A 27,480-nucleotide genomic window follows, 5' to 3' on the forward strand; every position below is an offset into this window, starting at 1 on the left:
AAATGTCCACTAATCGATAACCGATAACACATCGTGCACGCTTTAACCTGCGCTTGTTTTGTAACACTGACAATCAGCTGTTTTAACATGCCAAAAACGTTCGCGGTGTGAAATTTGGCAAAATTTTCATAGGGGATTTGAAAGAAAAACCTGCGGAAAACGCCACAAGAAACAACACAAAAATGCCGAATCATTTGCATGACAATCGAAAACATTTAACTCAATGCAAGTGACAAAAAGCATTCAAAAGCAAACGACACAAAGTACGCTACGCCAACTACAACAACAATAAAAGCAAACATCGTCTGGCAACGGACAACGGAGACGCCTCAGCGTTAATAGTAACTGTAATAGCAGCAGCAAATATAGTTGCAACATGAAATTGTTGGGCAAATACGTAGACAAGGGTATGCAGGGGTAAGTACTATAATAATAATAATAATACTATAATAATCTCAATAACGAATTACTTTTAATCCCAAAAGTAACGTGACCCTCATGCCCGAGGAATCGGAGGACATGTGGCATGCCTACAACCTGATTGCCGAGGGTGACAGCGTACGCAGCACCACCATACGCAAGGTGCAGAATGAAACGGCCACCGGCTCCTCAACCAGCAGCCGCGTACGTACAACACTCACCATTGCTGTGGAGAGCATTGACTTTGATACACAGGCCTGCGTGCTGCGCCTCAAGGGGCGTAACATTGAGGAGAATCCCTACGTCAAGATGGGCGCCTATCATACGCTCGATCTCGAGCTGAATCGCAAATTCGAGTTGCGCAAACCTGAATGGGATACAATTGCGCTGGAACGCATTGAAATGGCCTGCGATCCCACACAATCGGCGGATGTGGCTGCCGTGGTGATGCAGGAGGGTCTGGCGCACGTGTGCCTCATTACGGCCAGCATGACACTGGTGCGCAGTAAAATTGAGGTTTCCATACCGCGAAAACGCAAGGGCAATGTACAGCAACATGAGAAGGGATTGGCCAAGTTTTATGAGCAAGTCATGCAGAGCATTTTGCGGCATGTGAATTTCGATGTGGTGAAATGTGTGCTGATTGCATCGCCGGGCTTTGTGCGCGATCAGTTCTACGATTACATGTTCCAACAGGCTGTCAAACTGGACTATAAACTGCTGCTCGACAATAAAAGCCGATTCATGCTGGTTCATGCCTCCTCGGGCTTTAAGCACTCACTGAAAGGTTTGTTTATCAATTAAAGATACTTTAATTTTATATTAATAAAAATTTGTGACTTTTCAGAGGTGCTACAAGATCCCGCTGTTATTGCCAAAATGTCCGATACGAAAGCTGCGGGCGAGGTTAAAGCATTGGAGCAATTTTATATGATGCTGCAATGTGAACCAGCCAAGGCATTCTATGGCAAGAAGCATGTGCTGCGTGCTGCCGAGGCTCAATCTATAGAAACTTTGCTCATCTCCGACAATCTATTCAGGTGAGTGAAAAATTGAGAGTCAAAAATCACAATACCGCAAAATGTACATAGATTGACTCATAGATCATAGATCATTTTTAAATATGAGCTCAATTATTATATATAAACAACCGTCACTTTTCGCATTGAAAAATCAATTTGTTAATCAATGTAAAATAATACATTTACAAGATCAGCTTTCATTTTATATGAAACTAATCTTAAATACTTTTTAAATAGAAGCTCAATAGAAATTTTTTAAAACTTCCCCATTTTCGATTTGCAAGTAAATTATTGATTTGTCGAAGATGTAACTAATCTAAAAACTCTTTAAATACTTGTTGAGTTATTGATTTCATATCTTATCTCAACAATTTAAACTTTTCCACTTCTATGAAATCATTTTGTCAGTACAAGACAATAAATATTTGAGAATGCGACAAATGTTCATAAGAATAACTAATCTAATAATAACTAATAACTAAATTATTTTCAAAAATAAGCTAAAATATTCGTAAAATAGTAATTCTGACTTTACTCAACCATTTCTCGTTACAAACTCACGCAATAATTAGTTACAAGGCTACAAGTTTACATATTTAAACCCTAAATTTTTAATATATCAGTAATTAAAGGTTTTCCTTTTTTTCGCTCTTTAAAAACTGAAACATTTCCGTATTGTAAAATCACTTTCTTTATCGATTCAATGTGTCGATCGTAAGAGATTACACATTACTTACATATAGTAAATGATACTCAGAGTAGCCTTATCAAGTGTATTCGTTCTACATGTTCATGTTGCAATTCAACAAATTTCAAGTTTAATCAAGCAGAAAGATCAAGAGCACGATCCGTTGACAAGCCCACAACGCCAAACCTTCAACTTTAACAAATTGCCAGCTTATTTTTGTTTTATTGTTAACCATACAGAGCATCTGTTGATGCGCTTCATTTTGAGAGGGTCGCCAAGTGATGTACTATATATTCGATGTTAAGAACCGATTTTGCAGCGATAATGAACTTACAGTTGATATTAAGTTTTTCGAACGTTTCGTAGCTCATACATTTTATAAAATGACAAAGCACTCTCATCATTTAACTAAACAAATATTTGATATTTTCTGCTATTTTTAAAAATATCCATATTGTATTCAATAAGTATAACTGTGCAACATGTTCAGCATTTATAATTATCCAAAAAATTTCAAGAAATCTTCTCGTCTTGATTTGCAATTTCTGGTTTTAAAACTACAATAGACATTTAAGGAATTGACTGCTATGAATACTTCTGTTATCTATTTATTAGCTTCAAGATTAATCACTTGACATTTTAACAAGTTTATTTTAAACTTGATGGTTGCCAATTAAAAGCAAGTGATAACGTAATTTTTAAAGTTATAATAGTATTTTTTTATTGTATTAAATTGGTTAGACTTGAGATCAACATGATATTCTTATAAGTATCTTCCTTTTCACTACTTTATCTTTAGTAAGGATTTTAGTTAATATTTCCTTACTCCATCGCTGAATTACATTTATTGTGTAGCGCATCCATAGCTTGACTTTCGTTCAATTTTCAAATGATCTCAAGCGCTTTCGGATCTTCCGTCTGCCGTAGTTTATGTCGCAAATTTAGCCATTTAAAGAAAGCACGTTCAGAACGCTAATTTAATGTGCCCCCCATGACGTGCTCATGATCAAGGTTGCCCCCGCTGGCGGCGACTCGAATGGCTGCCATTTTTGGTCAGCTTTGTCGTTTTGTATTGCGTCTGTTTTGTTTATTTGATTCTGAATCTAAATCAGAATCGGAGTCCCAAGCTGAAACTGAATAAGTGCCTTTATCGCATAGCCCGTTTACATTTTTAATGAGCCGTTGAAATTCCATTTGTTTCTGTTTTGTTTGTGTTTTTTCTCTCGTTTTTATTGTTTGTTATGCAAACTGCGTGGCATGCAATTAAATTAAGTGTTATTACTCATGATTTACTTAGAATTAATGCTTAAAAGTCTACGCAAAATGTTTTATTCTGTTTAAAATTTAGCACGTTTAATCAGTCCCGTCATTTTTGTAGTTCAGTTGCTGAGCAGAAGCTTCTTCTCAGGAGGCTTCTCCGGCCTCTGACAATCAAAAACTATTTAAATCGCAAGTCACCAAGGTTGCCTTCATCGTTGCTGCTGTTGTTGCTGTGGTTGCTATTCGTGCTGGCGATGTTGCTTGTGCTTTATCTCGACAGTTTTGATTGCTGTTGATTGTTTCGCAATTGATAAAGAAAAAACCAACAAAAGAAAAAGAGCATACAAATTATATTTTTGACTTGATGAAATTGATTTGTTTTACCTACCGTCTGTGATTGCTGTTGCGGTTGTTGCTGCGCTGTTGCTGCACGTTCCATTGATTCTTGTGTCTCTTCTGCTGTGCGACAACATCATCCAAGTCTCTGTCACAATTCTCAACTCTGCTTCGCTGTTCACTCAACAGCAGACGCTTGTAATAATCATCCAGCGTCTCACGCAACGGCAGCAGGCGGTTGGGACTGGAAGTATGGCTGGAACTGAAACTGTGGCTATAACTGGTATTAGGCGGTGGTGGGCGGCACTTTCTGTGTAGCTTATTATCATCGTTCCACTGCGGATAGCCCAGCTCGGAGATTGTGTAGTCTGGCTGCTTGGTTAGCATCTCGATACGTTCAGCGATCACTCTTTGTCTAGGAACTAAAATGGAAACAGTGAATAAGACAGTTAAAGAATGCTCGACATAATAATCGCAGAGTATAATATTTGCCTCATTCTATTTTAACTTCCTTTGTGAATATCATTACTGATCTCTCTATTTAATTACTGTGCTCTTTTAGAAGTTCTTCTAATGTCAATGTTCAAACGAAATTAAAATTCCCATTAACAGCTTAAGTTATTTATAAATTCAAAAATAGACATAAACATAACATAAATAAACACTTGAGATTTCAAATAAACATTTATGAAGATCAGATAAATTTAATTCACAAAACTTATTTATTTACTTCTTTTCAAAATAATTTCACAAAAATTGCATTTCAAATTAATTGTTGAGAAGTGGTTTAGTGACATGAATATAATATGACGAATAGCAATATATTTATACATATATAATAGTTATGGTAAGTCACATAGATAGATAAAGCTGACTAATTTTCACATCTCTCTCTCGTTCAAAAAGATCGTCTATTTAATTAACAGGTAGTCGTTTAATTTGGCAAATATAATGTAGCTGTTGTTTACATGAATAACACGTAAACAGTCTGAAGTTTTTAATAGTCTTTAAGTACTCAAGTACTTTCGGAGTTGCTACTCTATTAAACAGAGAGTGAGAGAGAAAGAGAGAAAATAAAGCCGTAAGACAGTTGCTAGGTGTTCTATTTTCCAGTCTTTGTGTATTGTGTGTTTTTTTGCTTCTTTCACACGCGTATTAAGTACGAGTAATTCAAGCTTTGTTCAATACACAATTCCCGCAGTCCCTCAACTGTATTCAGAGTCGGATGTCAGCCTGATTAGTAGCGGCGTCTGAGAACTTTGTTTACACTAAGTTATTTAAGTTTGTCTTAAGCTTTAAGCCGTGAGTTTTGATTTACACTGTCCAAAAAACGCATGTAATTTGTAAATATATCTGTTTCTTTTATTATTTGTGTTTTGTATATAAAATTTGACTATTCAGCTGTGACATTTCTTTGTTTCGCGCTGCTGAAACGCAAAACGCGTGCTAATTATTATTATACCGCTCAGCTGTGGGCGTGAAAACAACTACAACATGAACAACAACATTAATTAGGAATTTCAATCTATTAAATCGCACCGTTTATGGTTTGCCCTGGTCAAGTCTTGCACCCATTTTGATTGAAAATTACTTTTTTGTTCTGCTAACTTGTGTTCCACATGGGAGACACACTTTGTGTTCTGCTGTGTAATATGATCCACATTTGTCGAGTTGTGGCAAAAGTCTTCGACTGCTTCTTGAATATTTTTAATGCCACCTCCCGTCTATTTCTGCCTCTGCCTCTGCCTCTTTCCTCCCTCGCGACGCCCGTTTCTTTTCTTTATTGCGCTGCGCTCTTTCAATGGATTTATTTTTCTTCGATTTATCTGTCCAACCAGTTTTTCTAGTCTTTTGTTTTAGGGCGTTGCAGACCACGTCTTATGACTTGCAACGCGCCCCTATTTGCAGTTTGCAGCTGCGATTGCTTGTTGTTTTCTTTTTGTCTTCGGTTTTATTAATATTTCTGCCTGTTTGCATTTGAGCTTGTGTATGTAAATATTGACTTGAAAACATTGTTGTATATTTCTTTAAAATTATTTTGGTCACGTGTTCATTGCGAAAGTTTCGTGTTTTTTTTGGAGTTGTGTAAGAAACGACAGGGCTCCGATTTTAGGTTGCACAAAACGTATATACATTCCCCTCTTATCTGTCAATTTATTTGCTTAGTTTTGGAGCCAATTTCCAAGTGCTGAAACTGTATCATTATCGAATCGTGTTCTATTTATATGCCAGCATTGGAATGCTCGATTGATCGTGGAGTTTGTTGCATGATTCATGCACTTTCAGAGCATAGAAGAAATCTTAATTCTTTGAAATATTCACTACTTCTGTATATTAAGCAATAAGTGTATTTCATGTTCGACATTATTTAAACAACTGTTTCCAAAGTCACTTTGAATTTGGGTTGAGTAGAGATGTTGACGTTATTGTGGCCCACAAAAGAAACCAGCGATTGTTCAAGTTTTGCATTAGATGACAGTTGACTACTTGAGTTTTACCTTTAAAAGTCACAAGAAATTAACAAAAAGACAGACAGACGTCTTTGATTAAAAACTCGTATTGTGATGCCCCCAAAAATGTATTTTATTTGTTTATATATGTGAGACGCAGTTGCTTTCATTAAAATACGTTTGGTTGGCAAATCTGAACCAGTTTATATTGTTTTTTTCAATTCCTCTCAAAGAGATGCAAAATTTCACAAGATTTTCATGGCTCAATTTGCAAGTTAAATGAGACGGAGAACGTATCTTGAGGCCAGCAGCGAATGTGACCTCCTCCCCTTTGCCCCTGCCCCATTCCACCTCCACTCGATGCCGCTTGGCTCATGGCTCTTTTCACCTACGTTCCGTTAATTCCATTATAACAATTGATTTCATTGTGCAATCATTGTCACGCAACAACAGTAACAACGCATTCAATGTATGCATGGCAATTCAACGACAGCTCTTGCGGTTAACGGATGAGTGTAAAGATACACAGGTATCTCACAGATGCACAGATACAATTGCAACCAGAGTTGCTGCGATTGCTGCTGCTTTTAATGTTGATCTTGTCTCTTCTCTGTTTTGTTGCCTGTTGCATTGCCCAGCTCTGACTCAAAACCACAAAATTCCAAAGACGTCAGCGGTATTCACTATTCACTCGAATGCTGCTCCAAAACTTGATTTCTTTCTTTCCTTCTCTTAGTTTTTTCCCCCCATTTGCACTTGACATGGCCAACAACAACTTTCACTTGGTTTTTTTTTTGCACGCACCTTTTGCTTTCTTTTTGTATTTTATTTGTGCACTGTTTATTTGGGCGGTTGTAGAAGGGGGTCTTTGGGTTTCTTAGCACCAATTTCTTTCTCGACACGATGTCTGACGGCGCTTCGCTTCTCGCTTGCCGTATTCTACGCTCGTTTCCGATGTGTTCCGCGCCGCAAGAAAGCCGCTTTACAACTGATTCTACACGAATAGGCAGCGCTGCAGTCTCTGCGGCTCTCGAACGCTCTCTTCTGATACCCTGTAGATTGTCGACAAGCTGGTTGCTTTCTCATGTGCATGAGATTGGAGATTCTACTTGAGTATGGTTTTTTAAGCTTTTTAAAAGTTACAATATACTATATACAAAGTAGATAATGCATTACAATTTCGATTTATTTAAAATTAACATTTAATTCTTCTGTTTGAAATTCAACAGCAAATTATTTCGATCCGTAAAATAAATGCATATGAGAACTTCTTAGTTGTTTAGAGACTAAAGAAAACTTGCGTATAAAATACAATAGATTTATTTATCTACTTTAGTGTGATTATAGCCATTTTTCTTGTTAGAGCAATTTAAAGTATCTTTTAACGGCAATAAGCTATATCAATTTAACTAAATTTGTTTATTAGACATTATGATATATATTATAAATTAATTTGGAACAAAAATGTCCAGGGTGTGCTTCAGTCGGCAATTTACAAATGGACAAACTTACAGTTTTTTGCCATATGCTACTACACGTGCTGTGGAACGTATTCCACACAGCGTATGAGTTGATAAAGCGATCGATAGCGCAACTGGTCACACTTAAGCGTTCGTTAAGCTCTTCGACGCTCTTATGTGACCAGAGAGTAAAAGAGAAGTCAAGAAAAAGAGCGAGGGAGATAGAGAGCCACTCTGTCTGCTTTTTTTGTACCATCAATAAAATGATAATTGAAATTTTACCTGCGCTTGTATTTTTTGCGGCTTGCTGTTTATTTTTTTGCATACATTTTTCTCGCGAGGTATTTTTTTTTTTTAATCTTTGAAGCATTAACATTTTTAAGGTTTTTGAACCTGTAATTAAAAGTGCCGGCGTTTTAGTCATTTATAGCGTAATATACTCGTACTTTCTGAGGGTTCTGCTGACTTCATACTTGCATTTTCATCACCATTACCTCAACAAGTTATTAAACGTAACCTTTGTCGCCTGTTTTTTCTGCTCCCATAAATTCCCGCTAAGCTTGACACCTTCATGCATTATGTATGTACATATCATACAGATAGGTTCCACTCATCACGTGCCATCATTAAGCGCTTTGGTATTTGTATCGAGTATAAAGTATCGTTTTGGATGTGCAATATCACGTACATTGAATCGTAATAGATATTAATTGATTCGCATATAGTATATGCATAATGCGCTCTCAGGGCTTTTGAGCTCCGCTGCTGTTGCTGCATTTTCTCATTGAAAACATTTGAAGGTAAATAGCTTTAACTGATCTTAACATTTAATAGGGCTTACTAAGCATCTGCATAAAGTGGATGGACTTCGTAAGTTTTTATTACCTTAATTTTAGCCAAAGAATTCGCTATAGCATTCAACTAATTTCATTTTATTTACTAAATGCAGCCCCATTTAGTATAGAGTATCCTCAAGAATTTCATTCATTAAATCTTGGGTTAAGATTGCCAGCCCTTCCAAATTTAATTACTTTCTATGTAAGTTTATATTTAATTATTGTAGATGAGATATTTATTTAGAGCTGGACTGCATTTTATATTATTATGATTTCCATGGTAGTCTAGATGGCCAGATATACAGAATTTCGTAATGATTTGAATCTATTATAAGAATGCTATTTCCGAGAATCGAATACATTTTATTAGAAATACTCACTTTTATTTTAACTTGAGTAATATTTTGTCAATGATTAAGCTCATTTAATACGTATTTCGTAAGTTCGATTCCAGTTCAGTTGACTTTACCACTGAAGGGTTTCAAATAATATTTAAGGAATATTATTTTTATTATAAAGTCAGCTGATCTTCATAATACAAATCTCCATTTTCGTTTTCAACTTGTAAAACTTTTGTTTCCCATGCATTTACTCGTTATAAGAAAACAATTTTCCATCACACTCTTCTTGCTGTTTTGCAGATGCCAAGATGTAAATCTCAGGAAAGAATATGTTAACTTGGTGGAATCGGTGCGCGATGCAGGCGGTGAGGTCAAGATATTTTCCAGCATGCATATATCGGGAGAACGTAAGTATTATATATATATATATACATATGTGTATATATACATATATCTAATATGAATTTGTAAAATCAAATGTGTGAGATCAAAGGGTTGTCCGGCTTGAAGAGTATTTGTTTGTCTGCCAAAGAATCTTATCTTGCATCATATGTTCTACTATTAAGAAAATATGCAATTTTCTATGCTTGTTGCTGATTTGTGTACGAGATTATGCGAGTGTGTGTGCTTAGGCCTCCCCCTGTCTAATAACCTCGTTAAGAATTCTATTTTTAAATGGCTCGCATTGCACACACTATACACACACACACACATACACACTCTCGAGACACATGTATTTCTGTTAAGGAATCTCCCGCAATGCATTCATTCTACATGTGTTGTGCATCTTCACAAAACCATTGAAAATCATCGTGTGTAGAGGACACTTTCAATTTTCAAATTAATTTCACTTGACGTTAATTAAAAATGCATTTTACATGTTCCCGTAAATATTTCGCAGATACATTTGTATTTGCTTTTTAAATAGATGCAAAATGCGCTTGCTTTCGCCGGCTGCTTGGCAAATGACTCACGTGTCGCATTTTATTTGGCTTTATTTTGTTCTTATCAATTGTCTGCGACTTGGCAACGCATTTTGCCAATTTTTTCACGTAAATGGGTCGCTTCGTTATAAAAATAGAATCCAATACTTTGTAATTGCATGTTCAGCAGCTACAAAGCGAACAGAGAAATAACCCAGTGAAGAATATTGCTTAAAAATAAATCAAGCTTGTTATTTACATTTTGTAAATGTTTAAAAAGCAATTATTTTATATCTGTTGCAAGCTTAAGCCACATGGTCATATGATAACGTAAGGTCTTTTAAGTAGTAAATTAATTTTAAATGTGCTTTATGAGTGTAGATTAAATTCTTGACTTAAAGTCTTGTTATCTATTTTGATAGTCAGTCTTTTAAACCATTTCATTCAACGTGAATCAAGTGAGGCAAGTCTATAAAATTACAGCGTATTTTTTATTCGTACAGACTCTTATTTGCACTTCTGTGTATGCTGGATATAATGAAATTTGCATATATCGTAGCTGTCTTTCAACACCACTTGAACATTTCTACATTATTTTACGCCTTATCGCTGCTGCGCGTCCTTCTCAAGTACTTTTGTTTTTTATTTTCCACGCTATAATCAGCTCTAAATTACTTGTATAAACATTGTAGAACGAGTTGTAAACAAAACGAGCACTTGATTTAAATTGTGTGCAGATAACCGGACAATTTCAATGATCAAACCGAATAAGAAGGAAAGAACAGAATAAAACAAAAAACAGAATCGAACTGAACCTATACTAAAGTCAAGCACATTGAGCAATTCACAAAGTTCACACGGAATGCATGTTATACTTTTTGTTGTATTTTAATTCTAGTTTTTAATTGATTGTAGCATTAGCATATTGTAATGTACCCCCAAGTTGAATGTTAAGTTCAAAACTGAATCAGATTGTTAAAGTTAGAACCGGTGAGCCTTGAGTTTCACAGTTGTTAACTCCTACGCCCAGTGCAAAAAAACGTAATATGTAAAACTTGTTCTTTTCCATTGCATATTGCTAGCCTTGATTGGCAAAACTGTGGGAATACCGCTCTTAGGCCCAGTTTTTGATCGGATTTAATCTAAATGACGGGATGTCTAAATTGTTCTATTATTTGGGTTACTTTGAACCAGTCAAAGTTGGTTTAGCTCCCAGCTAGTTAATAAAGTTCAAGATTATGTCAAAGAACGGAATAAATAATATAAAACTCACATAAAACTAGATGTTAAGCATTCTAAAAAGAATATGCATATGCATTGTTCAATAATTAAATGTTCTAAATAAGCTTGTTGGCTAAAAGAAAATAATTAAATATTATTTAATCTTTTAACTCTTATTATAGAACTCGCTCAACTGACTGGTATTGCAGCTCTTCTGCGTTTTCCGATGCCTGAGCTGGAGGACAGCGATGATGATGACGATGAGGATGGTGCGGCGGGCGGCGACAACAGCGATAGCGATTAAGAACCTACTCCTAAACAAAAATAAAACCCCAATATGTAGAAACCTTAGCATTTTGTAAAAAAGATAAACGAAATATTTGACTTAGGAACAAAAGCGTCGAACTGGAGACTCTCATGAAACAGAGTTACAAAAGGAAAAAAAAAAAAAAAACAATACAAGATATATACATAAAATCATTTATATATATACACACACATACGTAGAGTAATAGGTACTATGACAGACTTGGACTGTGTCAGGGCATATACAATACACGACTACTATATACAAATATCTAGGTTTATTTAATGAGACATGAAAGGCGGCATGCGTTAGTTCAAATTATGAGGAGAACAAAATGAAAAAAAGAGAAATAGAGATCAACTAAGTCGTTAACATATACATACATATGTAATAAATATAAACAATTGCTTTAGCTATAAAAACAGTTAACCCTCCCTTAAGAAGCAACCAACTAATACGAAACTATTCTAATTACAGTCGGTGTTCAGTGATTGCAATTTACACATACAGCTTTTTAACATTATTATTCTCTTTTTTTGACCACATACTTATAACAATTGTTACTTTTTGACTGCGCTCTTTTTGTTGTTAATACTTTATATTTTGTGCTTTTATAAAATTTCATTGTGTTCATTCACAAACTTATAAACATTGATTATTACAAGATTCTGATTGTTCGAAATTTGATTCTAAGCTTTACAAATAAATTTAAATAATTGTGCAACGGATGTGGAATTGTTTTAAATTCAACTGTATTATTATCTTGCCAACTTTTCACGTGCCCCCAACTTCTAAGTACATAAAAACTATTATGATTTTGTTTGAAATGTTTGTTTTAATTTTTTGTTAGATAAAAGTTAAGCCTAAGGATCAAGACACAGCTAATGGAATACCGCAAAGGCAGATCCGTTTATTTGCCACCCAGTTTGGAGGCAGCTGCTGCTGCAGCGGCTGCCGCTTTACGCGCTTCCCGCTTCGCCGTCTTCTTGGCCTCCTTGTCATTGGCATCGATAGTGCGTCGCTTTTTGCGCAACAGCCATTCCTCCTTCTCCTGCGTTTGTTGCTTGCGGATCAGATGGCGGAACAGATTGCGATGGCGTGGTTTCACCATGCGAGCCTTCAGACGATGCTCATCCACCTCAGCCTTGCGCTCTTGCCGTTTATTTACCTTGTGCACTTTGCCAGATTGCACAGACATCTTTTGCTTCTACAGAAAGAAATTTATTAGGAAATGTGTTTAACTTTAATATACGATGACGCACCTCTTCTTTCAATCGTCGAGTCTTTTCATCGACTTCCTCTTCTTCATCGTCCTCTTCGCTTGCTTCTTCTGCGTCGCTCAATTCATCCTCTTCATCCTCGTTAACACCATCTACTCCACCATACTTCTTGTACTCTGCAGTTTCTTCCTGATAGGCACGCTGCAGCTGTTCATCGAGCAGCTCCTGGTCAACACCTTCTTCCTCTGGCTCTTCTCCGTCATCAGATTCATCATCGCTTTGAACTGACAAAAAAAAACAAAATGCAATTGATTAACCTATTAAAAGGATTACCTATTGTATGTACTTACCGTGCGTTTCGATCAACGAGGGATCGTGCAGCGCCTTTTCCTCGGGCGGAATATAAGTATCGCGCTTGGCATCGACAAATGGCGATAAATGTGCCGGCAACTGTTCTCCCAGGAAGTACTGATTAGTGGGCAGCAATTGGCGACGATTGACACAGTCGAAGAGCCACTGCGGCTGTATGTAATCTCTTGAGATGTACTGAGTGCTCAGGCTGGGTCTGTCGACAATCTGATGCGTAATTGTTTCATCGCTTTCGTCAAAAGTGGCACCCGAAAAGATCGATGAATCCCACGAGACTTTGCCGCCAAACGAGCGGATGATGATGACCAATGGTTCTCGTGGCACCTCGCGATTAATAAAGAATTTCAGGCCCTTGAAGAGAGTGCGCAAACGCGACACTTCCTGGGCTTCCTGTTTCATTTTGATGATGCGCTTAGAGTCGCCATCCTGCTCTAGCAGATCCATATCAATTTCCGGCTCCTCCTCATCTTCCTGCAGTTTGTCGGTGCGCAACAGCTCAAAGTTCAGTGCTGCAATGCGATCGGAGACAAAGCTGGATTCATCTTTCAAGGTCTCCTCACTATCCTGCAACACACTGCTGGGAAATTGTGGTGGATATGCCAAGTTGAGGCCATGGAACAAACGGAAATTGGTGAAGCCCATCATGATAGTATAGAACTCTACAAAAATGGACATGACTTTGAAGTCAACCTCTTGACGCGACTGAGGCTTGAATGGATAGTAGTGTGGTACAATCCAGGTGACCTTCTGTCCCTTAATCTCGGCTTGGAAGTAATAACCCTTAATGGATATAAAGACCTTGCGCAGTGACTTTGAGGCGATGATATAGTGCAAGAATTCGATGGTCAATCGGCGGCACAAGCTTGACTGTTCACGTGGAATCAAATGCAGCGATGGAAATGTGCTGAACAGAAACAGCAGCGTTAGACAATCATCCAAATCCTTGAGAGCATCAATGAAAGTCGGATAGCGTTCCTTAACAATATGATCCAGTTTTAGCTCGGGGAACATGGCCAGACGACGATTCAGATTGCGGAAATCTTTGATAGCACGATCGCGTCCTGTTTTTCGGGCAAAAATCTACAAAAGCAAAATTTATTTGTCGACATTTCATATGAGCGTTTTGTTTATTTACCTTGTAGTCACGCAGCGTCCACACGATGGACTCGTGCAGTAGAAAGCGTATGTCCTTGGCATGGTACAAAATTTTAATCTCCGATGAACCCTTCTGTGCACGACGTCTGTGCTTTGGCTCGCGGGGATAAACTCCCTTCAAGATGCACAGGCGGCGAAAGTCATTCAGCGAAAGCTGTAGTTTCCGCAAGGCAGCACGACGGCTGATATATTGTGTGGCCTCGCCAGCTTCGTACTTCAAATGAAAATATATTCTGGGTTAATGATTGCTTAGCTACATAATGTAGTCGATATGCCGTCACTTGGAAAGTGTATTGAAAATAACCTCACAGTCAACGGCAAACAACTGCGTTGTTAATATTTTCATTTATTTTATTGCTTACCTTCTTCGGACGTCTCATATTGTCTGTCGATTAGTACAAAATCTTCGTGTGGACTAAAAGAATAGTTTTTCACAGCTGAGCTGGCTGTAAATATATTTTTTTTATCTAAAAAACACGCGCCGAACCAAAACACACGTTTTTGTGTTGTTGGTCGCGTGGGAAGGGAATAGTGTGACCAACGTGCGATATTAGGTAAAGGTAGGTTAACATCGATGGCATTATCGATGTTTTTGAAATTCCCTTAACCATCGATATTTTTGCAACAATGTTTAAAATATAAATTAAATTGTTTTTAAATGTATTCTTTTATATGGGGTTAAATTTTAATCTGTAATCTGTTATACCAAAAAAAGACAAATTCTATTAATAGCAAAAGGTAAGTGCCGACTTGTGCATATATCGATGTTTCTCCCTTCACCATTAAAAATAAACTCATCGCAATTTGAAATTAAAGTGCTGCCCATCTACCTACGTGGAATGGCGCGAAATTCGAAATTCAAACAGTAGTTAATTGCCTTTGGATAACTCATTTTATTGAATCTGTTTTATTGTTTTTATAGGTAGGTATTGTATTGAGAAAATAACATACAGTCTAAGTTTGTTGTATTATATAATATTCGTTATATATTAGTTAGTTTGAACATTAACTTTATATTTTTTTGTTTGCAATATGCTGACTGCAATTTTGTTTTGACAATTTTTTTGTTGTTGTTAAATAACAAAGGTTTATATTAAACTTGCCATTTTGTTTCGTTTTCATTTTTCGTTTGCTGCGGCTCTGCTACAACTTGGCGATGTAACGGTATTAATAATGCTCGTTATTTGACGCCCTCATCAATGTTTGTGAAATTGTGTGTTAGATTCTGTGTTTAGTGTGTGTTTGTTATTGTTAATTTGTGTGTGTTGTTTGTTAAGCGTTGTTGGTTATGATTCCAATGTATCTGAGTGTGATTTGTTGTATATTTCACCTAAATAACTAGTTAACATTGTATCTATGTTTATAGCTTCGATTTTTTTTTTTTTGATTTACATAAGTGTCGTTCCGTTTGCGCCCCTCTCTTCATTTCGTATATTTTCGCCATATTTGACTCAATTATTCATATATTGTGTGCCAGCTCTACGTACATCGTACATATGTACATACATATTCGAAATTGACTATTTATTTGATTTGCTTCTAGATTTTTTGGTTATTTCGGATTTCATGTAATGGTTTGTGGATGCGCAGGATGGGGGGGACTGAGGGTAAATTGAGTGTGTGTACTTTTTGTTGTATAAAATCTAAATGTTTCCCATTAAATATAATATGTACTTCTATAAAGTAAATAACATTCTGTATTATAGCATTGCTGTATTATTTGCAACTGTTGTAAAGTAAAGCTGAAATTGATAATTTCAGCAAGTTTAGGGATTCCCGGTTTATTAATCCATCATATTGCATCACTTCGTTTGACTGGTTGACAGGATCGCCTTCGTCGGTCCTGTTCTTTAAGGCTTACAATATACAAATACAAATATACGGAATTTATCGAACTTAAAACAATAAACAGAATAAAACATATATTGTATAACTGAGACTATTATTATTGTTGATATTATTATTATTATTATTATTTACTGTCAGATTCGTTTCATTGACAGTTGACTTTTTTATGATCTTTTCATATTATTTGTATAAATTATTTTGTACAATCTTATGTGCTAAAAGCGTATCAGTTATTAAAATTAATTCTCTTTTGTTATAATACTCTCTTGTTCACTATTCAAATTATGTATGTATGTACTAATTACATGCTCATTTAAAAAATTAATCATACATCATATAATTGTGTGTAAGTGTAAATGTAAATGTAAAGTAAAACTTGCACAACAATTAAACTCAACAACACAAAATCACTGGTGGGTAAGGAATTGTTGTATTACACACGACGGTTATGTTTTGTTTATATTATTTGTGTTAAGTTTACGTTAAATTTATCTTTTTGCTTCTTCTCGCTTGCCAACGATACCAAATTGGTTTTGCCTGCCTATTAAAAATAATAAACGCATTGTTCTTGCTCTTGTTATATACTTACAAATTTGAAAACGCTATAAAAACTTTAAATTAGTCTACCAATATGTTAACTATTACTTTTTTACTGGATACTTTTTGACTTAATCGGTTCGTTTGTCGCTATCGCCTATCGTAATCGTTGTTTGTAGCTTACAAAAACAACACAAAGTAAAGATCATCGAGCGCTTGCAGACGAAAACTGACAGCTTTGCGATTGATCGTTGCAGACGAAAGCTGACAGCTAAGCAACTTGCAATTGCTAGTCTAGCTGCGGTTATTATTGTTACTTGTTTTTAGTTTTGCTTGTATTTATTAATTATACAACGGACGCAACTTGAAACGTTAATATATGCACACACTAATATATATATGTATTAGTATGTTTTCGAATATAAGTTGTGTATATATTGCGGTATATATGTATATTTAAAAAACATAATAATTAAAAAAATTAATCAAGATTTTTTTTCGTTTGCAACTATAGGCAATATCTGTGGGTATATACATAATATATATGCGTTTATATAAAAATCAATATATTTAATTTATTTATCATATATGTATCTTGTATTTATCTATGGTAATTAAAGCTGAAATCAATGATTATGTTTGCTGATTCGTTACAGACGATTGTGTAGTTCAAGTTCGAGTTGTGGGTGAATGATTTGTTTGCTATATCCCAACTCATCTGTATCTCCGGGGTAGATTTATCAGTTATGTAAGTAACTACCCTGTGGTCTGTGCATATATGTATATATGAATGTTTATTTGTGTATGTGTTTGCTAATTTCATATAACAGTACTAGAAAGTTGAAATTTGGTTGCCAATTGGTTGCGTTATTCAATTGAAATAAGAATAATTTATTTGGTTTATACTTACGGCTCATTTGGCTGTAACTTAAAAAATTTGGTCTAGAATAAAATTAGCAGACACAAGAATTGTACGCGTGTTTGTTGTTGTTTTTTGTTTTTCAGTTTTCTTTAATTTCAAACAATGATTTTTATTTTGTAAGTTAAATATTTCATAAAGTATATACTGTATTTATTAATTTTTAATTTTATTATTATTATTATTAATCTTGTTCTGTTACGCTTCTTTCGTTTGTTATGAACAATTTTACTAATTTTTCAACAATTTTTTTTTTATTTTCCTTTGATATATTTTTGGTTTTACGCAATTATTCAACTTGTTAAAAATCTTTAACCATAACAATTTCTCATATATATATTTATTTTTATATATATATATATATATTTATTATATATATATATATTTACGTTTTATTGTATATATATATATAATCTTATATAATTTGTTTTAAAACGAGACTTCTACGACCACTTGACGTGTGTGGATGTGTGCGTTTTATTTATTGAGTTAGGATCTGGGAATTTGATGAAGATGAAGAGATGAACGATGATATAGTAGATCGATCGATGCTAACTACTCTGAATTGATTGCTGCTTATTGTTTTCTATGTACGAGTAAGTTTTTTAGTATATTCATTCTTCTTTTGATTAGAGTTCGATTTGTTGTCGATAGTACTGTAAATGTTAACAGACGCTTACATTTGTACTGCGCTCTATTGGGATTGAGAGAGAGAAGTGCCTCGAAACGAACGTCTATCCATCAAATCAACATTCCATGCAGTTGATTAACAACTTCTCATAAATTTCGTACGTTAGTTGATTTTGTCTATCCTTATTATTTTGGAATATAGTACTGTTAGTTCTACGTAAGGTTTTGTACTCTTTCGTACTTCATAGAAAAAAGTGGGCGCGATATGTTTTAGGTGACTGTGTGTTCGAGTGTACGGGTATGTGTTTGTATTGAATGAATAGTATGTGCTGAGTGTCATGTTTTAAATATGTAAATATTTAGTATGTACGAATTATATAATGTTTATATATTTGTTGTGTATATATATATATATAAGTATGTACTCGTTAATTTGGAAGATTATTGTTTAGTTTTAACCATATACAGCTTGAGTTTGCTTTGTTAGTACTGGAAGTTATCGCTCTTCAAGTCCGGCGACACGCTTTGCTCTCGATCCCCATTGATCATTGCGTGTGAGCGTCCGAGTTGGAAAAATTGCAGTGTATGACTTCTATGGGTCAGTTGTTAAGACTTCTGGGCACGGATGATACGAAAAGAGCGAGGACAAGACTGAGCAGATAGTTTGTAGAGAGAGCGAGTAAGTGAATACACAAGAGAGCAGAATTATAGAGAGAAATGAGCGATCAGGAGGTAGAAGATCGAAAGAGAACTATAGTAAGACTTAAGGTGAAACCAGAATAGAAATATGAAAAATAATGGTGTTTGAAATTGCAACAAATAATATACAATAGTCGACAATTACAAAGGTTTGGAAAGATCTTATATACGCCGTAGTAGATTAATTGAAATGTGAGCTAGAACGAATTTTAAAATTTCAGATTATTTAAATTTGACCAGGATTAACCGGCTGCGCTCTCTGTGTCCATTTTCAGCCCCTTCTCGTTATGGGGCGTGTTCCCATTTTGGCCATACAAGTTGGAAATGCTAGTTTTACGAGTACTTGTATGTTAGAGTGTGGTCTGGTGCCATGTAGTACTATAGTAGATTTTCTAGAGCATTTTTGCTAAGCACGGTAGTTAGCGTGACGTGCCTAATGTATGCCTCGTGGTATTATTATACAATGTCCTTATTTTTCTGTTTTTATTTTATTTGTTACTCATATTTTATGTTTTTTGTTTCTTAGTATTTGGTGTTCTCTGTTCATTTCTGCACTGTATATGTTATACACTCGTATGTATGTCCGACCGTATAATTATAATTAATTTGTGCAATACTATGCACTGCACCACCCATGGGGTGTAAGAGCAGACATTTCAATACCGTTCTCTTTGAATATGAAGGTATTTTCACACATATATATATATATATATATATATATATATGCATATATATAGTTTATATATATATATACGTCTAAGTATATCCGATGGCTTTCTTGACTAGGGGGCTAACTCTCTCTTTTGCTTTTGACGTCTTTTGCAAAGTTGCCTTCGTCTTGCTTCTCGCTTGTTGGCCATTCTTTAATACACATTGTCTCATATATGTACATATATAATTAGGCATATACATACATATATATGTAGATATATATTATTATGTTGTATATATGTATAAGGTTATGTCACTGCCACTAGTTCTCATTTTAATGTTATCGCCCTCGACTTGTTGTAAAAATTATTGCTTTCTGTTCTGTATGTGTTTGTGTGTGTGTCTGTGTGTCTTTAGTGTTGGCTGGTATGTGTATGTGTGTGTGTTATTATTTATTTCTTTTATGTTGTTGTTGTTGTGTCCTCAACTTCGATTTGCGAGCCATATGCAAACGGTTTTGGGGTTATCTTTAGATATATTGCCTACTTAAGTTATAGTTGCATGTATATATATGCTTATATACATATATAATTTACTTTGTTGTTGTTATTTATATATAAAATATATATATATATGTTTATGTTTATATGTATTGTATATAAGTATGTATATATGTTATGCGTTTTATGTTAAATTTTGTCCTTTGCTTGCGGCCACTTTTACGAGTTGACAACTTACGATATTCGATTTACGATTTACGGTTTACGGTTAAAGGTGTTAGTTTGTTTTAGTTTAGTTTAGAAAAATGTTACGTACTTCTAAATAAAGAGAGCAAGTTTTGTTTCTTGTTTAAATATCATTTCGTTTTCGTTTCTTTTTGTTTGGTTTTGTTGCTTTAAATGTTTGCATATATATATAAATATGTTTATATACTCATATATAATATATTTATATATATAAATATACTTTTTTTTGGGGAGGTTTTATTAAGCAAAAAGTATATGAAATCATTATTATTTGGTTTTCATTCGAATCTTTATGAAGTCTATCATAAATATTGTTTAAATTTAAAGTTAAATTTAATAATTACTGCACCTTTTACACGCCAACAAGAATCATAAGTGATAATCGTAATAATAATAATCATAATAAGTAAGTTGTAGAGGTTCGATCGAGCGTCATGTTTAAAATTATTTATGGCAAATGCTTAGCAAAATGTTAAAGTATTTCTAGATTTGCTTTTGTTTTTAGGTTTTTTTGTTTAAATGTTATAATGTTATACCTTATAAGTTATAAGTATTTCTTTTTGTTTTCGCTTTTCGAGTATAGTTGTAGCATATTTGAAAGTTATCATTTTGCCGTTTAATAAATACGCAAATTATCACTTAATCAATATAGGTCAATATAAGTAAGTATATATATGCCATGTAAGTGTGCGTGTGGTATATAAGTATATATAGTATATAGGTTCTTTTGTAAGTAGTAAAACTAGACTGATTTAGGCTCTGGCGTAAAGCTTTTTGGGTGTTTCGCTACAACAATTTAGTAGAGCAGGCGAAATCAAAAGAGTTGCAGTCCGACAAGTGTTAGTTCCACATCATTTGACTCTCGATAGAGTCAACAATTATTATTAGACCTCTTTAATTGTTGAATGATTCACTTCTTGATACAATACATAGAACGTATAGCAATTCTTGTGGAGATATTCAAAAGCGCTTTAGCGCATTTCGATTACAATTCATAAAATAGCTCCCGAATTTGAAAATGGGTTTTCTAACACTTGTTCTGCTTGATTTTCTTGTTTCATAACGTATATGAGGTGCTTGTGCCATGATAGACTTAGTTGTATAGAAGTACTCGTAATTTTTCAAAAATAATAAATAACCCAAACTTTTAAGTAAAGTAATTGATTGGGAAGCCATTTTGTTTTTGTTTTTTTTTTTTCATTTCCATTTTGTTTGGTTTTGTCTAATTAGTAAGTAAGTAATCAATGAATAAGATAGTAAGGTTCATAGTTTGAGTAGAGAGATAGAGAGAGTTTGTGTTTGATTTTTGAATTTGTTGTTCATCTTGTTTTTAAATAGTATTTGGTTTTGGTTTTGCTTAAAAAGCTGCTGCTAAACATTTAAAGTAAATGTCTCTTTCTTTTTTTTTCGTAATTTTTGTTGAAAAAGGAAAAAACGCTGCATGTATAGCACTAACTAACTCGTTTCTTGTTTGTTTTTGTTGTTATTAACTTTTCTTGGTTTTGTTTTGGATTTCGTTTAGTGTTTTTGGTTTTTTTGTTGTTGTGTTGTATTTGTGATTTATGCATTTTGTTTAACAATTCGATTAGTTAGCTTAGTCCATTTGTTAATTCATTGGTATTTGTTTTTTGGTTTTTTGTTTTTTGTTTTGGTTTGTTGTTCGTAATTAATTCATTAATTTGTTTTGTATATAAATTTAGCTAATTGGTTATTGCACGGATCCCTCGGCAATATGTGTATTATGATCTTTGTCTTTATGCTGGACGCTTTAAACGGGGCATGTGATCAAATCATATTCGAACATCAGCGATACAGCAACAAAGACAAAGTACAACAGAAACATGGTAAAGCCCAGACCCTTGTTCATGCGCCAACGGAAGCAGGCAATTGACAGCACCACAAATACGAGCATCATAAACAAAATGGTAATGGAACAGACCATGCCCACCGAGTTCACTTCAACGGGTGCGTCGTAGATAATCCCATATAGCAGCCACGGTATCGGCAAGCTGCATTATCAAACACAACAAACAGTTAGTCATACGGTCAGTCAGAGTTGATCAGATGATCAGATCGATCATACATCATCGAATCAAACGAATCTCAACTTACCCCACAGTCACATCGAAGATGTTGCTGCCCACCGAACTGGACACGGCCATATCGCCAAAGCCTTTGCGTGCCACAATCACTGAGGTTATCAAATCCGGTATGGATGTTCCTGCTGCCAGGAAGGTTAGACCCATTACCTATGAAGAGGTTGAATTTTGAGTTTTACAATTTAATTGAATTACCAGCAATGCAAACAGTGGAGGAGAATCGTAATGAGCTATTGCCTTCGAGAACACGTAAATCAATTAATTTTAAAGTTTATATTCTATAAGCTCGTTATTGTATTAGTAAAGTTGCTAGTATAATTTTCAAAGAGTGTTCTGGCCATTGTACGTTATAGTCAATGAGCACAAATTCTAATTCGATTGGTTCGCTGACATTTAAATCTTTTAATAATGTTTAAATACTGAAGAAATCTGCGAGTAAGCAAAGAAAAAGTACACCTTATTAGCTCGTCAAAATTGATTAACTAAATTGGAAAAGAGAGAAGAAATGTTTTGAATTTTTCCTAACTTAAACCATTGAGTAGTAAATCTAATTGTAATGTCACCAAAATGTTAGTATGCTATACCATATATTGGTATTGGTATTTCTTAGATAAATTAGACAGTCAGTTAGTTAGGATAGATTGGAGCTACTCAAAGTCACTAATGCTTAAATATGAACATTTTAAATTCAGCAAGTTAAAAATAAAGTTGATGTAAAAATATTGAGCTTATAACACGAACCATCTATTGAATTGTGCTCAGCTCCAAGGCTGAGATTACTTCACGAGTACTTCGCGAGTATAATGTGCATTTATTGACCTACCTCGGGTGGAATGCGCGCTGTATCACCAGCGACATTGGCCCACCAGACCATCAGATAGGAGAAGGCAGCTATCCACACAATGGACCCTATAAAGGTGACCGGAAAGAAGCGTTTGCCGCGCGGTGTTCGCGTATCGGGCAATGTCAGCCACATTGGGACCAGAAGTGGTGCGACCAGGACGTAGGTGAGACGCTTACGGGCCGTATCCGGCCAGGCCATGCTGAGGGGCTCCGGTTCGTCCTCGATTTCAGGCGCCTTACGGTTTGTGAATGAGCATAGTATATGTATACGTATATATATTTGTTATATAAGGTTAAAGTCAGAAAATTGTGCAGTGCTTTAATTGTGTTTGAAGTTATTTGTTTATACAGTAAATGTTGTCTTAAGCTTAAGAATATATATATCGTTTGTTAGGTAGTATTATATATAGAAAATTTATATATATATATATATAGTAGTATATGTGAAATGAATGAATAGTATGAATGCTGTATGGTATGGTATTTTGGCTATGTATACACATGATCAATGAGCTTGTCATATATATCATTTCAAGAGTTTAACTTGATTTCGAAACAGTGTTCGAACTGACCGAGCGACAGAGATAGAAAGAGAGAAGTAGACAGAGAGGTAGAGACACAGAGAGAGAGAGAGAGAGAGAGAAAGGCAGACAGAAAGAGAGACGCACTCACAGACAGGCGCTAAGAACTTTGCTTAGTTGCCAGAGTTTGACACTAATTAAGTACGGAAGTAAGTACGCCCTTGAGCATAGTATATAGCATATATATACGAGTACGATTAGCAGATGGTGCGAAAAGTTAGGTGTGGCCAGAGTAGAGTTTTGTGAGTGCTGTACGAGAGTAGTGTTGGACAATATAGTAGTATGGAAACATACATATAGTAGATATGCACTTACTTTCTAGTTAATAGATTAAATACGAGTACTGAGGGTGCTAACGTGCAGAGAGATTTCAGATTTCAGATATCAGCATCTTTGGCTTAGGCATGCTTATAGACGTTTGTTTTTATAATTATTTAATTTTGTTTTAGTGCATGTGCTAGAACACGGACACAGGCTACACACACACACATACACACACTATGGATGCGCATGAGCACAGCCCGAACTAAAGGCGATTACAAAAGAAAAAGTTGAACGAAAATGGAAAGGAAAGTATAGTATTAAGGTAGTTAAATACTTAGATGATTCCAAAATCTAATACGCTACATTTATTTATACGATTAAGCGGCAATAAAGCAAAATGAGTGAATTTACTCTTACAATTTGCAATAAGCAAAAACTAAAATCAGTATTATTAATTCTTAAATGTTTTCATCTTAATTATTATTATTCTTTGCTTGTGGCGTCTGCGGTTTTTTTTTAACGCTCCTGTGCAGCGATTGCTCATTTGACCCCAGCTCACGGCGTGACGTCAATCGAAAGTTATCGAATATTAAATTACGTATTTTTCAGATTACCTGATGAGTCATGTCTGTGGAACTAGGGTAAATCATGATGGTCTGTTCTATGACTAGGCGCAGCATTATGATTGCATTTTAGGTGTGCTACTAGATTTGCAAAAAAATTAGCTGGCTTTATTAATAATTGTGGTCAGATTTTATTTACGATATCCGCAATATATATACTATATTAAAAGGCATATTTAGTATAGGTATGCAAAGTAGAAATTCCTTTAAAGGTTAAAAAAGAGTTTTACAATTGAATTCCGATTCTTAAATTAGTACTTTACTTTATAATTCTACTATATAAACAATAATTAGTCAATTTCATTTATAGTTGTGGTTAAGATTGTTTGACGTAGTTTCGTTGCTAACACCCATAATATTTTATACTATATGTTCTATTATATTCGCAATAATCAGCCAATTTTTTTTTTATAATTGTGATTAAGAATGTTTGTGCCTTTACGATATACCTAATATGTTTATATGCGTGGTTCAATTAGTTAAAATTTTTCAAATATTTTCTCAGAGTGTGAACCTTTTAAAGGTGAATCAGTGCTTTTTAAACGGTGCATATTTACACAATTTAATAGTTAATATTCCATTGGCTTCGCTTACTAGTTTATGATATTCAAATTTGCACAATTCAGAAATGTCTTTTCATTTGGTAATAACTATTTTCAGGCAATAATAGTCAACTACTATGCAACTCAGCTAATATTGACCAAGTTTGCTTAATCAATTATTACAACACACACCACACAGTTTACGATATTTGGACCGGTTGCTTCACTGACATTGCATTGCCTCCCCATCAAATTATCGTCACGGATATAAATAATTACAAAATTCAAATGAATTTTATGCAAATTTGCAATGACGATTGTCTCATTTAACAGGCATTTTGCATGCCAGAACCTATGCCATTCCCATTGTCAGCCTTGGCATTCCACTGCACAGGAGCGTCTTTACACATAGCAAAGATATACATACATACAATATGCATATACTTATATTGTTATTTTTGTTAACGATATTTTGAATTAAAATTATAATAATAAAATTTGTATGCAATATAAAGAGAAGAGAGAGAGAGTAAGAGAGAAAGAGAGAGAGCAATAAAAATTGTTTATGAAACTAACTTTGATGCTAAATTTGCGTGTCTGAATTTTGACCCTCTGCTCAATCCAGCTAGGACGTCGACCACTTAACGATGGCTTTTGATATAAAATTGAATTTAAGTTAAGATTGGTTCTTGTAAGAAAAATTAAGTATTTATTGTACGAGTACATATTTATTTTTTTGCCTTTGACTTAAGTTCTTATTTTCAGATATTGAAATAAAAGTTCATTAATAAACCAAACTGTTAGACAGAGTTATAGAGAGAGAAAGAGAGATAGAGAGGTAGAGCTGGGAGATAGAGAGCTTTTGTAATGTGTAGAAGAAGTGTGGGGAGTTTCTTGTTCGGGTTATTACATAACAAACACATAGAACGGGATTTTAACACAATTACAATTTTTTTTTGTTGTGTAGGACATTCGAATGTGACAGAGAGAGAGAGAGAGAGCAAAAGAGATTTTTTTTTATTTTTTGGTGTATTTTTTTTAGATTTTGTATGACTCAGATCCAACTCGGAAATACGTTTGGTTCAGTGGCAATTGTGAGTCGAATTCAAATCAAATATTGAATGTCCATTGAATAGTCTGCGAATAGTCTTTGAATTTTGTTTGTTTGCTTTGTCATCTTTTTCACAAATCAAATCAAAAGAAAATCATAAAACAAACACTGATACAAAACATAGATCTTCGGAGTGCCGAAGAGGCAATACTCTTGTAGCTAGTGTATTTTTTTTTGTTTTATTTTGGATTACTAAATAATGTGAATACATATTTGTAGACATCGGAAATATACGTTTTATTTAATCTACAAGAGTAAATTAACTTAAAACATAAAACACAATGTTTCTGCCTATGCATATATAATGTATCTTTAAGCAAAATCGTCAACAATAACAGGTTACGATGCGATGTCTTGAATGGCGACTTGGTATGAGGTGTAGTGTGTGCTAAATGGGTGTGGTGGGTGTGTTTGGCGATTGCACAGCGTATTGTAAGTATTGCATCTGGCTTGGCGCGTGGCAGCTACATTGCAATGAGTGCTGCTGAATAAGTGAATAACTCAATGATTTCATCGAACAGTCGTGTAAACAGTTGAATGAAAATGACAATAACACAAAATGAAATATGAAACTAAAATCGATCGATTGTATGATATTTATATAGAATTTGATATTATTAAGCGCGTTTATTTATCATTCTTTAAACACTAGTCAGTGATTAAAGTTCAAGATACAAAGCAAATGAGTTCCAAATGGTTTCAGTTTCAGTTTCTCTTTTTGTTTTGTTTTTTTTGTGAATATACGATAATTGTAAATCGTAAATTCTATGCGAACTGGATAATTCCGAATTAGCTCTTTAGAAATATTTTGCAGGGGGGTTGGAGCTTAACATTGAAACACACACACGCACACATACAGAGAGACAGACAGAGAAATAGAGAGAGAGAGAGAGAGAGAGAAGACATAGAAAGAGATAGAGTGATATATGGATGGTGGGCATGGTGGGCGAATAGAGAGTATCACAGTTAAGGATATAAGTAAACATACACAACAAAGGATCGTGATTGAGAGTTGTGGGGTGAGTGTCAGTGGAATGTGTGTTGTGGGGTGGAAAGTTTTATGGAAAGTTATTTTCATATAAATTCATTTTGATTATAGTTGAAAGAAAACACAAAACAAAATTTTGATAAAAGTCACACATAAACGTTGCATAAACACACAGACCGCATATTTTTGGTTTTGATTTGGTTTGCAACAGTCTACATACTATAATTAGAAGATCCGCCAATACAACAAAGGGAAGTGTAAAAAAATACACAAAAAGAACAAACAGTTATTTGTCGGGTAACATTGAAAACATACGTTTATAAAGTGGTTCATACGAGTGGTTCAGATTCAGTCCAAACGCATCAATCAGTTAACCAATCTATCAATCAAT

General features: G+C 34.6%; 4 protein-coding genes across 5 annotated transcripts in view; 1 reads left to right on the forward strand and 3 right to left on the reverse strand.

Moving 5' to 3' along the window:
- The first annotated feature begins 65 nt into the window (after window positions 1–65).
- LOC132787105 (protein pelota) lies at window positions 66–11,459 on the forward strand. Its single transcript, XM_060793999.1, has 5 exons — window positions 66–417; window positions 486–1,207; window positions 1,268–1,460; window positions 9,114–9,220; window positions 11,140–11,459. The coding sequence occupies exons 1-5, from the start codon at window positions 377–379 to the stop codon at window positions 11,259–11,261; spliced, it is 1,185 nt and encodes a 394-aa protein (XP_060649982.1). The 5' UTR covers window positions 66–376; the 3' UTR covers window positions 11,262–11,459.
- LOC132798492 (uncharacterized) lies at window positions 3,322–7,161 on the reverse strand. Of its 2 annotated transcripts, XM_060810363.1 has the most exons (3): window positions 6,981–7,161; window positions 3,779–4,148; window positions 3,323–3,679 (listed from the first exon to the last, which is right to left on the reverse strand). In XM_060810363.1, exons 2-3 carry the CDS (start codon window positions 4,111–4,113, stop codon window positions 3,562–3,564), a joined length of 453 nt encoding a protein of 150 aa, XP_060666346.1. In that variant the 5' UTR covers window positions 4,114–4,148; window positions 6,981–7,161; the 3' UTR covers window positions 3,323–3,561. The 2 variants fall into 2 exon arrangements, with proteins under 2 accessions (XP_060666347.1, XP_060666346.1); XM_060810364.1 differs by lacking the exon at window positions 6,981–7,161 and having other exon boundaries at window positions 3,322–3,679.
- A 620-nt stretch (window positions 11,460–12,079) lies between the features above and the next one.
- On the reverse strand, window positions 12,080–14,546 carry LOC132787094 (pescadillo homolog). The gene is made up of 5 exons (XM_060793991.1): window positions 14,371–14,546; window positions 13,989–14,222; window positions 12,835–13,933; window positions 12,527–12,768; window positions 12,080–12,471 (listed from the first exon to the last, which is right to left on the reverse strand). Exons 1-5 carry the CDS (start codon window positions 14,386–14,388, stop codon window positions 12,175–12,177), a joined length of 1,890 nt encoding a protein of 629 aa, XP_060649974.1. The 5' UTR covers window positions 14,389–14,546; the 3' UTR covers window positions 12,080–12,174.
- Window positions 14,547–21,213: 6,667 nt separating this feature from the next.
- Window positions 21,214–27,480, reverse strand: part of LOC132783724 (sodium/potassium/calcium exchanger Nckx30C) — a 39,971-nt gene continuing 33,704 nt past the window's right edge. The window contains 4 exon segments of the mRNA XM_060789072.1: window positions 21,214–22,047; window positions 22,151–22,287; window positions 22,961–23,215; window positions 25,567–25,641. Coding sequence (XP_060645055.1) covers window positions 21,807–22,047; window positions 22,151–22,287; window positions 22,961–23,215; window positions 25,567–25,641 — 708 coding nt within the window. The 3' untranslated portion in view covers window positions 21,214–21,806.

This window comes from Drosophila nasuta, chromosome 2L, assembly GCF_023558535.2.
Source record: "Drosophila nasuta strain 15112-1781.00 chromosome 2L, ASM2355853v1, whole genome shotgun sequence".
NCBI classification, from domain to species: domain Eukaryota; kingdom Metazoa; phylum Arthropoda; class Insecta; order Diptera; family Drosophilidae; genus Drosophila; species Drosophila nasuta.

Excerpts from the sequence above, each read along its gene's own strand:
- LOC132798492 (XM_060810364.1), bottom strand. The coding sequence starts at position 4,113 with ATGCTAACCAAGCAGCCAGACTACACAATCTCCGAGCTGGGCTATCCG. Across the intron at positions 3,680-3,778 it reads CGCAACAGCAATCACAGACG|CAATCAAAACTGTCGAGATA; the intron begins GTAGGTAAAACA and ends AACAATCAACAG.
- LOC132787105 (XM_060793999.1), top strand. The coding sequence starts at position 377 with ATGAAATTGTTGGGCAAATACGTAGACAAGGGTATGCAGGG. Across the intron at positions 1,461-9,113 it reads ATCTCCGACAATCTATTCAG|ATGCCAAGATGTAAATCTCA; the intron begins GTGAGTGAAAAA and ends GCTGTTTTGCAG. Across the intron at positions 9,221-11,139 it reads CATGCATATATCGGGAGAAC|AACTCGCTCAACTGACTGGT; the intron begins GTAAGTATTATA and ends CTCTTATTATAG.
- LOC132787094 (XM_060793991.1), bottom strand. Across the intron at positions 13,934-13,988 it reads GGACGCTGCGTGACTACAAG|ATTTTTGCCCGAAAAACAGG; the intron begins GTAAATAAACAA and ends TTGCTTTTGTAG. Across the intron at positions 12,472-12,526 it reads CTCGACGATTGAAAGAAGAG|AAGCAAAAGATGTCTGTGCA; the intron begins GTGCGTCATCGT and ends TTCTTTCTGTAG.